The following is a 12,327-nucleotide window of genomic DNA, read 5'->3' on the forward strand; positions in this document are numbered from 1 at the left end:
AAGCTGCCCCAAGGATCTGGGGATGTCAGGAGGGTGGAGAGACCCTGCGGCTGCAGATGGCCATGCCCTCAGTTCCCCAGGAGAGGGACATGGGTGTCATAAAACTGGGTGCCACGGCCTGGGCTTTGGTTGACTCTGTTAATAGACAGAGATGCCCCGGACAACAGCTCGAGTTAGTCTTCTAAACCTGTTGGTCAGAAGTTTCTTTGTGCCCTGGGGACTAACTTTAGCTTCTAAGAAGCCCTCTGGGACCCTGTGCCATTCTATTGCCTGCCAGAATTGGAAGTAGATTGTGTTGAAATGTCCTCAGCATTTCCCAGGCCGAGAGCTGCCTGACCAAATGAGTCCATAGCCATCCCAGGGAACTCCCCAAATGTGGGAGTGAAATCGGAGCCTCCTGGGAACACAGGGTCTCAGCAGCCCCAGGCAGGTGAATGCTGTCTCCTCCTTCGTGGTGTCCCATGGGGTACCTGGTGCCGGCACCCTGGGAAAAGGAAGGGAATGGCTGGGCTCCAGTGTGGGCACAGTCCGTTTGTCGGATGTTGAGTTCTTGGGCCTCAAGAAATCAGCAAGTCACATAGCTTCTCTCATGGGAATTTCACCTCTGAAAGGCTGATGTCTCAGGACACAGTGGTCAGTTCTACCGCTGGCCCCTGCTGGCGTTGGGGCTGGAGGCCTGGAAGCTGCGGCTGTCTTCACCAAGGAGAGAACCTGATGTTGAAGCTCCTGGCCCGTGCCCTGCCCCCAACTTGGGACCTGGGGAGAGCTCCCACTGCGCTCTGGCGCTCTGGAGTTCACAGCTGTAACCCTTTACCCACCGTGGGCCAAGTCTGCTGCCTCCAGGTCACTGCTTCCAAAGCTCAGCTGACTTTGCCTCCATGACTTTTTAAATTTTGATACCAGTAGTTGTAGGAGAGTTGATTTCTCTACCATTTTAAAGTCTGAGGAAGAAACTGAGGCAACAGGAGGGGTACCCTCAAACACTAGAATCCAGAAGGAGTCCCCTCTACTTATGAGGATCCACTGGAATCACATAGTTCTGGAGGGCTCAGCTCTGACATTTCCTAGGAGCCTCTCTTTTCATGGAGGGCAGTGGAATCCCAGTTTAAATGCTAGTCTGGGTCAGGTTGCTGCTTGCCATCGAGTGATTCCGTCAGATATCTTTGGGGTCATGATCAGGGGCAACCCTCTCCCACCATACTTACAGAAAACAGAGTACCATCAGGTGGGAATAGACCTGAGAGATTATCCACTTAATCCTGTTACAGATGAGGTCTCTAAGGCCCAGAAAGGGCAAGTGACCATCCTCAGATCACACAGCAAGTAAGGCGCAAGTTCAGAACTTGAATCCGCTTTCATAACACATCCCCTAATCAAAGGTTAAGAAAAGAACATCTGCGAAGCACATTCTACCCCAGCTTTGGTGTTATTCCTGGGAGTTCGATCTGATCGGCCTCAAAGAGGATTGTGTGGAAGAAGAAATCGCTTCGTTTCCTAAATCCGTGAACAATCTGCAACAGCGTTGGACAAGGGATCTAACAGAGAAATCCCTGAGTTTCTGATGGCAGGAGGAGGTGGGTGATAAAGTGGTCTCAGAGCAGAACAGAGAAAAAAGAAGAAAATTCACCTTTTTCTGGGGTGGTAGGGCCACTTCCAACCCCATTATGTGGGGATAGGTCTTGAGCCAATGACGGCAGCCCCCCGAGGCTGGTGGGAGGAGGACAGGGTGAACTCACAGGCAGCAGTGGAGGGAAAGCAACTGTGGGTATTCGTGACCTACTTTAGACCAAGGCTCTAGGAAAATGTCGAGTGCTGCTAATAATAGCATGTGGTCACCAGCCCTCAGAGGCTGCCAATCATGCCAGTGAGTGGGCTGCAAAGGGCATCTGGCTGGCTGAAGTGCTGGTCGTGAGGGCCGGGGCCCAGGCCCTGCTTCCGCGGACTCATGCCAGCCTCTGGTTCTCTCTTGGCACCTTCATCTACCACGTGCAAAACAGGGATGGGGAGCAATAGGAAGAGAACGTGTCCCCTTTCTACTTTACTGGGACACGGCTGAAAAGGGGTCAGCAGAGCCCTTGGGACTGGAGGTGGACATGGTGTACATACCAGCTTCTTGTGTAGCATTAGGTTGTTGAGATCTGTTTGCCCAAATGGCAGACCTTTTCAGCAAAATATCTCAGATCTTGGGACAAGGAACTGCTTGGAGGAGAGAATGTCTCAGTTATATAGAGGTCTCATTTTTGCTTTAAAAGGAGTGGAAGCTGAGGTTCACACTTTCCCAAGGTTATGGGGAAAGTCATCCATTAGCCCTGCATGGTGTGCCAGACCTTGATTGAGACACTTAACCTCCGGGCCTCCAGGAGCCTGGACCCTGTCCTCCCTGAGCTCCGAGCTTTGTGCAGATTAACTGCCTGCTGATTGCAGAGAGCTATATAAATGCTAAGTGGAGTGGAGATGGGGGGATCCTGGGGGATGGGAGCCCCGGTCCAGGATCCCAACTGTCTGCAGAGGCAGAGAGGCTCTGTTTGCCATACCCACCCTTTTCCCCTACCCTGCCCCAGGCACGTTGCAGGTCAACCACAGGAAAGACAGCCTCCAGGAAGGATGAAAACTTCCCTAGAGAGGGGGTGGTGGGGAGCGGGGGGAGCACATGGGGTTAATGATTTCTCTCATATTCTTAGTTGTGAGCCCGGGATTGGGGGAGAGAAAGAGAAAGCAGTGCCCAGCACATTTGAGCCTTAATGTCTTTTATATTTTCAATTTTCTTCAAAGGGAAAATTCATGCTTGCACACACGCATACACACACATACACACATACCAAAACACATAAGCGTTCTCATATGCATACATCCCCATATGTATTAAGGATCTGGCACAGAAACACTCAATGCATGGCTGCTATTATTCTTCTGCACAGACATAAACATAGGCAACACAAATATAGTTCTGCATAGCATCCCCAAATGTATGCACATAGATTAAAATACACAATCACATTTGAGTGCTTAGACCATATGACAGATACTATGCTCAGAGCATGCTGTGCATGATCTTGAATGCTTACACCAATCCGAGGAGATGTGAACTGCTTTGAATTCCCACTTTCCCAATGGGGAAACTAAGACTTGGATCATTTGCTCACGTCACACAGTTGGTCACTGGCAGAACCACTTTGTGGAACTGTGTGTGTCTGCATGTCTGTGTATGTGTGCATGCATGCATTTATGGACACACAGGTAACATGGAGACGTGTGCTAACCTCATCTCTATGAACTGAATGTGGCTGGAGGAAGGAACTGAAAGGCACACACACGGAGATGTATGCTGACCTCTCCTCAAGTCAGCATGCACGTTAAACACATTTGTGTACACAGATGCCCACACACATGCGCATGTAAGATTCTTTGCCTTCCTTCTCGTGGGATGTCAGGTCCTTCCTGAGACGGGACTTGAGGATTTATTGATCTTTGGCCAGCACACTCCTGGTCACCACCTGCTGCTTCCACTTTATGTCTCAGCCAGACCCAGGCCTGAAAGCAGAAGCCAGTCTCCCATCCTGACATAGCCACTGCCAGCATCCCTCCTAAAGGTCAGAGCTCTGCCCGCCCCAGCGCTGCCTCCAGGTGATCAGATGGTGCTCAGCTTGGGTTAGAACAGCCAGCTTTGCCCAGAGCTGTCCAGGCAGCAGCTTGAACCTGTTGGGATCACCTTTTCCCACTGGGACCTTCAAAGAGAGGGAGGGGAAGGATGGGAAGAAATTGAATGTGGCTGGAGAAAGGAACTGGAAGACTAGAAATTCTCTCTCTCTCTCTTTCTCTCTCTCTCTCTCTCTCTTTCTCTCTCTCTCTCTCTCTCTCACACACACACACACGGAGGGAGAGAGGGCATCCTCTATTACACCCTTCTCTCTCCACTCGGACAGTCATCTGCCTCCCTACTTCTAACAGACTGCAGGGATTCTCTAACTTTAACCAGCAATGGAATCACAGGGTAGCTCTCAAAATGCTCCCCATCTCCAGAGATTCCAGTTCAGATTTGGGATGGCCTCTGGAATCTGCATTTTAGTAGCCGCCCCCCACCCCGCCCCGGCCAGATGATTCTGATGAAGGAGTCCATAGACCACTCTAAGAGCCACCAGTTTAAAGTAGAAGATGTTTTCAGGACAACTTAGGAGGACCTAGCCTGACCCAGCTGTAGAGATGACCTCTGGGGAGCTGATGATTGAGTTATATGATAATCAGAGTCTCCACTGTGGTTTCTGCAGGGCTAGGAGCCTCTGCTTTACTCCGTGAGCTCAGACCCTGGTCCTGGTGCCATTGGTCACAAGAAAGATTCAATGAGGGGAATGCAGTGAGAACGCCTCCATTGTGGGACAGACACTGAACGCGGCTCTCTGGCCCTGGCTCGCGTTGCCAGGGAGGGAGTTAGAACTCTGGACACTAGGGCAGAGCCTGAAGCGGCTGGAGGCACGTCCTCCTGGGTAGCTCTGTGAGAGCAATGTCACAGTCACAGTCTTCTCATGAAAGCACATTCCGTAACTCAGGAATTTAGGGTGATCTCCTGCACTGAGGATATAACATCTCCTTTAGAAGCTCCTATAAATAGAGTGTAGACCTATCCCTGCCCAGAGGCAGAGGTGTGGACAGTAGCCCTCTGAAGTTCTTCCCAGGGGTGTTTTCCCATGTCCTGTGGCTACCCTGCCTGTCCATGGAGGTCCCATGGCCAACTTGGAGGTGGGAGCCTCAGCGGTCTCCCGTGATATCCATCAACATCCCCCTAGCCCAGCCCTCTGAATTTTTAATTCAGATTTAATTTGAATTAAAAGAGCCCATGGGTTCTGCAAACACAACTTCTACCCTGGTCCTCTGGACTAACCTCATTCAACAAACTGTCAGGCCTCAGCCCCTCCTCTGCAGAAAAATCAGTCTCAATTCCTTTCCTCCATCCCACCCCCTGTGGCGAGCAGAGTCTGGTGGAATAATGAGAAAATCGCCAGGTAGGGGTTGGAAATTTCTGCCCAGGCCAGGTTCTAAGTTTCCTCTGCTAACCCTCTTTCTGTGGGGACTGAGAGGGGTCTGCTATGAGAAGGCAGACTAGGGGCCAGCATGCCTGGCCACTGCCCCCTCCATCAGCATCTTCAAGCCAGCACCTCCCCCTTCTCTCTATCCCTTAGCCAGGCAGGGGAGCAGGACCCTGAGGGACCCTCCCAGGACAGGAGCACAGCAGGAATCTGGGCATGAGCCTGGCTTTGAGCTGATGACTGCCTGCAGCATCCAGGCCCTGATTCCCAGATTTGACATCCAGGGTCCTCAGGATTTCCCCCTCACCTCCAAGCTCCCATCTAGCCCTCATCTCTCTTTACCCCTACCCTCTCATCCCTCTAGGATATAGCTCCTTCACTTGTTAGTCTCTGCAACTACCGCCCTGCCTGTTAAGTGATCATCCCTCCCCAGGTCTTCGGTAAATCATCTACCTATCATGGATATTTCCTGGAAATTAGAGTTCCCCAGTCTAATTACAGACTTGGCAGGGCCTAGGGGCCAGGGTTTCCCTGGGCAGCCAGGGAGGCAGTGGACTCCTCCCTTGGTTTTACTTTGCAGGAAAGCCCAGGGTGTGGGAACAGGCCTCCTGCCTGAGACCCACAGGAGACGCCCGAGTGGCTCACTCCCATCTGCTCCTTGAGCTGGCACCCATAGGGGCATGCTGGGAGGCCTGGTCCACCCCTGCGTTATCTTTCAGCCCCTCTGATATGCACCTCCCTGCCTGGACACACATGCACCTGTGTGAACTGGGGTGCACACAGGTAGACACGTGCACACAAGCACAGTCTTAGCCAGTCCTTAGCCCATGAGCTCTTAATGGCCCTAGGCTGATCATCTGGGCCCTCTCCAGAACTCTCTCTGACCCCACTTTCTTCTTTCCTCCTCCCCAACCTGGCTGCAGTATTCCTATGAAGGAATGGAGATTAACAACCTGCCAGTGGAGTTGACGGTCGTGTGGAATGGGCACTTCAACATTGACAACCCAGCTCAGAATAAAGGTGTGGAATGGCTGGGGCCTGGCAGGGGTGGGAGGAGAAGGGGCGGGGTAGAGAGGGAAGGAGGCACTCTGCATTCTTGTGGGTGTTATTCTGCCCCGTCCCTAGTGGGCTGTCCCTCTTCCTCTGAGCCCCTCCTTCACAGCCTCTCCATCATCCATGCTTTTCCGTTACTTCTTGAGCATGGGCTCCGTACAGCTAGAGCTGGGCTGGTGGCTTCTGGGAGGGGGTGGCGTGCGATGGACTTCCTGGGAAGGGCTGCTGAGTGCCGAGTGAGCGGGACCCCCCGCGCTTCCTGTTTCAGTCCCTCTGCTCAGGCCTGGGCTTGCTTTCTGGTTCTTTTTTGCATCAGAGTGGCTTAGGGGGCAAAACTGCCTTTGTGCCCCATCGCCCCAGGCTGGGACTATACTCTTTGTCCCTCTCTGGGCCCTTCCTGGTCCCACCGCCATTCCAAAGCACCCCTTGCCCTTGCCCCCTGCAGTTCACCTCTACAAGTGTGGAGCCATGCGCGAGAGCTGCGGGCTGTGCCTCAAGGCCGACCCAGACTTCGCATGCGGCTGGTGCCAGGGCCCAGGCCAGTGCACGCTGCGCCAGCACTGCCCTGCCCAGGAGAGCCGGTGGCTGGAGCTGTCTGGTGCCAACAGCAAGTGCACGAATCCTCGCATCACAGAGGTAAGCCGCGGTCAGGCCTCCTGCTCCAGATGGGCAGGCTCCAGGCTAGGCTGCTGCACCACATTCTGCTGGTGGTGGGCGGGAGGGGATGTCTGCCCAGCCATGGTGTTGGTCACCCAGTGGTCACCAGGTAGATTGGGTTGCTCTGCCTGGCATGGTGGCACCCTAGTTTTCCTTCACAGCTTCCCCAGAAGCTTAGGCTCAGATCAGAGACTCTTATCACGAGGAGCTCAACTGTCCTGTTGGAGCCTCCAAGGAGCTGTGTCAAGAGGGACTCATTCCTCGCCAGCCCTTTCCTTTGTCTCTAAGAGCCTTAATGGCAAGGCCTGAAGTTTCACTGGTGGCACCCTCAGCAAGTGTCAGCCCATGATGGGAGGATGCATGGGCATGGGGGCACAGCTCGGCTGTGAGGAGGTGGAAAGGGCATAGCAGAGAGGCCTTCGAGCTCTCTCTCCCTGGCCTGGTGGGGGCTGGCTTTGGGGCAAGACTGAGCCACAGGGGAAGGGGGAACCCGTACCTGCTGCTGCTTCCTCTGTCTTGACTAACCTCTATCCCCCAAACCCCTAACCATACTCCAAGAACTCCCAAAGCCTGATACCAGGGTCATTTGTCCCCAACTTCCTACCTGGCCCCTCTGTTGCTAGTACCTGGAGGCCTGTCCAGCACCCACCCTAACCCCGTAAAGCATACTCCAGAAAAAAAAAAAAAAAAAAAAAAAAAAAAAAAAAAGCAAACCCTGAGCTGTAAGACAGAGCAGTTTAGGGGGACCAAAGGAACACAGGCCCTGGAGTGAAGAGCCAGCGAGGAACATGGGGAAGAGCTAAACATGCAGACACTGGGTCCCGGAGAACAGGGTTTGAATCCAGGGTCCATCGGGCTGTTTGCTGGGAACCTTAGAGCTAAATCACCACCATCCCTCACCTTCCTCACATGTGTGGTGGGCCTGAGCATCCCTCTCACAGGGGAGTTGGGAGGATTCCACACGCGCATACAGGCAAGGTGCCTTGCTCCCGGCCCAGCGCGTGAGGATCTCGCCAGCCTCCTCCTCACCCCTCATCACTGATAAAGTCATTCCCAGGGATGTCTAAGCCAAGGAAATCACTGCTCCTGGAGTTAATTTAGGTAGTCCTGTTTCTCCTCCTCCCACTCCTGTACTCCTCCAGCATGGCCAGAGTCCCTTGCTCCCCTCTTAAAAAAGAGGGCTGCATCTCTCTCTCCACATGCTCCTCCCCTGTGACACCATGTCTTACATCTGTGCCACCAGCTCAGGACTGAGCACACAATAGGTGCTCATTACCTGTTTACCATTGTGGATGCTGGTGATGATCACAACGCAGCTGGAAGAGGGAGAAGAAGAGAAGACAGAGGCTCAGTCTCTGCCTCAGTGAACAGGAGAGGACATCCTGGTAGGGGGCTTTGTGCACAGTTTCACAAACGTACACAGTAGATGATCACTTAACAGTGGCAGGCACAGTCACTGGCCATATATTAGTGGGATGCCCCACACCTTTACACGTCTTACCTTGTCAGTCCAAACAACCGCCTGTTCTATTAGGGTCCCAGGGCTGCCGTCGCAAGGTACTGCAGACGAGGCATCTTGCACAACAGAAATGGATCGTCCTGCAGTTCAGGAGGTAGACAGTCAAAGTCAAGGTGTTGGCAGGGTTGGTTCCTCCAGGGGGCTGTGAGGGAAGCATCTGCTCCCCATCACTCTCCTTGGCTTAGAGATGGCCGTCTTTTCCCTATGTGGCTTCCCATCGTCTTTTCTCTGTGCATTCCTCTGTGTCCAAATTTCCCTTTTTCATTAGATCATATTGTACCAAAACCCATCCTCATAGCCTCCTTCATATTCAATTGCCTCTGTAAAGACCCTGTCACCTTCAAATAAGGTCACATTCTGAGACACTGGGGCTAGGACTTCACTTTGTGACTTTGGTGGAAACACAATTCAAACCCATAAAGTCTCCCAAGACCAGGGTTATCATCAGGTCATGATGATCACTGTCTTCCCGACCGACAGGCTGATGCTCAGAGAGGCACACATCCTCTAACCCAAGTGTCAATAACATGGTCCCAAATCCCAGGTCTCCTGAGTCATGTTCTCCTAGGTCACTGTTCTCCTCCACTGCAATGTGAGACTTCACACCCCCACTCACAAATTGTGCACATGCACCAGGGATGTGTGAAAGCAAGAAGAATCTTGGCTTTTGTGGGTGAACAGCCTCACCTGGCAAGGCAGCCCCTTGAAGTGGCCTTCAAAATGTGCCCAATGCTTCAGCCCCTTTATCCTCCACATTCCTGGCTGTATAGGCTCTGAGGGTTTCTCTCAGTCCCCACTTCAGTCTGTTGCATGGTAAGAATCTAAACAGTGATTCTCAGACTTGGACGAAATATTTGCAGAATTAACCTACAGCATGATCTGAAACAGGAGGACAGGTGGACCTCTCCTCTCCCCACTGCCCCCGACCCCACACCCAGCCCAGGTCCTCTTCCCAGTCCCCACCCCTTACCCTCACACCTCTTGGTGGGAGACACCTCCCAGAACCCTCAACAAGAAACTATCCTGGAGGGCTGCTACATGTGGCAGTGTGTCTGGTACAATTGGTGGGACTTGCTTTCTTCTTGGCCTAGGTCCAAGAAAATCACAGGGAGGCGATGGCAAATTAAACAAATCTCCTTGTGATGGAGGCTATTTATTGCCTTTATACTGGCGTTGGCCCTAGGGGAAACTGGGGAACCAAGGAGCGAGCCAGAGATAAAACTCCTTTTTCAGAATGACAAGCCAGGGCTAGAATATTATGCGGACCTGGCTGCCAGGTGCCAGTGGCACTTTGGGGACTGGCTAGGCAGGCATTTGGGAAGAACACAGACACTCTCTCCCACCTTCCCCACGTCTGTCCACCTCCCTCTCATAGAAATGGGCCTGTGTCTCCAGGGAAGCTGTTTTTCCACTGCAGTGGGAAAACGCTTATGCACAGGCTCACACCCCTGCACACACTCATGATCACAATCACATTCACCCACACGGGGATGTGTAGAGGCAAGAGGTAGCTTGACTGTGGCAAGTAAGCAGCCTCACCTGGCGAAGCTGCCACTTGGTGGGGAGGGCAGAACAGCCTGGTTCTTCTGCTTCCCCCGTCTTTCACCTTCACCCCAGGATGGAATCTCCAGTTGTATCCCTGTAGGGTGAGGAGAGTTGAGTATGCTGAAAAGGGATAGAGATGGGATCTCTGTGCTGCCTCCATTTCAATCCTGCTGACATTGGCTAAGGTCCAGGTGCTGGTGCTCAGAGGCACCAGGAATGGAAGCATGCCCTTCTCTGGCCCATGAGATGTCAGGATGAGATTGTGTGTTAACTGTGCAGCCCCCACCTCAAAGCAGGTACTTAGATGTTGAGTCCTCACATTTTAATCGTGAGTTTTTGACACTGATTTGGGAGGGAAAGACAGTATACTTTGACCAGTGTACAGGGGTAAAATTTAAATTAAACCTAAATCCATGCTGTACCAGGCCAAACAATAAAGGCAAAGGAGTTGTGCCAGATGCTCATGACAATTCCGGAAAGATGTTTGGACCGTTGTAGGTTTCATGACAGTTACAACGTAAGACATAAAGATGGTATTGTTCCTGAAAAGGCCACAAGGAGGAGTGAGACAGACCTCCTCCCCAGAGACTCAGGATTGGAGGAGGAGGGAGCTGAGAGTGGGAAAGATGAGGAACAAGACACAAAGAATCCTTGCCATGGAAGTATCACAAAGAAGGTGCCTTGGAATTTAAGTGGGGAGAGAGGAGGAACACTGGGTTATGGGGCAGTGTCATTTGAGAAGGATCTTGAGAGGTGGGTAGGGTCATTTAGGTGTAGAGAGCTCTGGGTTGGTAGGAGGTGTTTTTATTTTCCTTGGAAGTAGAACCAACACAAGCAAATGCTAGAAGGCATTAATCCCAATTTTCTGTGAATCACCCAGTCGCATTGCTGGTCATTTTCCATCCCCTCATCTCTTCTTCTATGAAAGGAGAAGATGTATCATGGACTTTGAATACTGCTCCTAGGAACACACACAAACACGGACTACTTTCCTAGAAGCAACTACCCATTGATTACCGAAGGCTATGGGTGCCCCTGGGGACTTGGATCCACTCAGGGGCTCTGGGGCTGATAAGAGAAGAGCCAGCAGCCTCTCTCCTGGCCTCATCAGCAAGTGACTGACGGGATTATCATGGTGTCTGTCTAATTATTTCTCTTCCTTTCTCCAGATAATCCCAGTGACAGGACCCCGGGAAGGGGGCACCAAGGTCACTATCCGAGGGGAGAACCTGGGCTTGGAATTTCGGGACATTGCCTCCCATGTCAAGGTGGCTGGCGTGGAGTGCAGCCCTTTGGTGGATGGCTACATCCCTGCAGAACAGTAAGTGAAGCTGCCTGCGACACAGGGGAGGGAAGATAGGTTAGCATTAGGGATGTCCTGGTCAGCAGCAGATGCTCTCAGAGCTTGTTGTGGATGGAAGAGGAGAATCTGCATAATATTCTAGAGTTGGAGGGTGGACTCCCACAACCCCCTGCCTGCTCAGCTAGCTAGCTGCCATACTGGGGAAAGTGTAGAGAGGGAAAGGAGAAATAGCTGAGAGAGGAAGGTGACTGTTACCTACTTGGGGTATGGGGGTGGCACAGAGGGGAGACAAAGCAAAATGAAAACCTTCAAGAGAAACCTGAGTCCAGTTCCTTCTGCTGCCCCCAAATTCCCACTCACATCCCCACCAGCGCTGATCCTGTGCTATTCTCTATGGAAATCAACAATGAAATTCACACCCATTCTCAGGCTTGTGGGTGCCTTCGATTATTTTTCTCTTTGGAAAGTCCGCTGGCCCACAGAATGGGTCATTCAACAAATGACCTTGACCTGTAACCCACCTAGTAGAGGAGGTTCGTGAATCATGCACGGCCTTGTAAATAAGGAAGCACCATTTTCCAGCCCAGCAAACACAGCTATGAAATATATAATATCTATATTCCATACCATCTTTATCACACCTCCTGGAGTGAAATCTTGTCACTTGTGCTGTATGCATAAGTTATTGACTCTTCACAAGGCCTTCTCTAGGTATGTGAGTGCAGTTTCCATTTCTGCTTGCTGGGTCTTGCCTGGGTTTTCTGAATCTGAACCATCAGTACTGCCATCTTCACTTCCTCCTGATTTCCATGAGTTCTCTCCAAGATGCTCACAGTAGATGAGATGGGTTAAGGACCCAGTCACGGTAGGACTCGCCTCTCTGGTCCATCACCACTTACTTACTGAAAGATCTTTCTATGGTAGGACTCGCCCTACCATAGAAGGACTCACCTCTCTGGTCCATCACCACTTACTGAAAGATCTTTCTATGGTAGGACTCGCCCTACCATAGAAGGACTCGCCTCTCTGGTCCATCACCACTTACTTACTGAAAGATCTTTCTATGGCTCTTTCAACTTTCTGACACCTTTCTAGAACGAAACCAAAGTAGGCCACTGCTAATATATTGTGATTTGGGGAATTTTAAAATAGCCTACTTTGAATTTACATAGCCAGATATCAAAAGTATTGTTATGAAGCCACATGATGAAAATATTATGATACCAGTT

The 12,327-nt window shown here is 51.7% G+C and overlaps 1 protein-coding gene across 1 annotated transcript in view; it reads left to right on the forward strand.

Moving 5' to 3' along the window:
- Positions 1 to 12,327, forward strand: part of PLXNA4 (plexin A4) — a 457,741-nt gene that overhangs the window by 371,098 nt on the left and 74,316 nt on the right. Inside the window, exons 11-13 of the mRNA XM_017532531.2 lie at positions 5,945 to 6,041; positions 6,520 to 6,710; positions 10,965 to 11,116. Coding sequence (XP_017388020.1) covers positions 5,945 to 6,041; positions 6,520 to 6,710; positions 10,965 to 11,116 — 440 coding nt within the window. The remainder of the gene's footprint in view (positions 1 to 5,944; positions 6,042 to 6,519; positions 6,711 to 10,964; positions 11,117 to 12,327) is intronic.

The sequence above is a fragment of the Cebus imitator genome, unplaced genomic scaffold (genome assembly GCF_001604975.1).
Source record: "Cebus imitator isolate Cc_AM_T3 unplaced genomic scaffold, Cebus_imitator-1.0 Scaffold77, whole genome shotgun sequence".
Lineage (NCBI taxonomy): Eukaryota > Metazoa > Chordata > Mammalia > Primates > Cebidae > Cebus > Cebus imitator.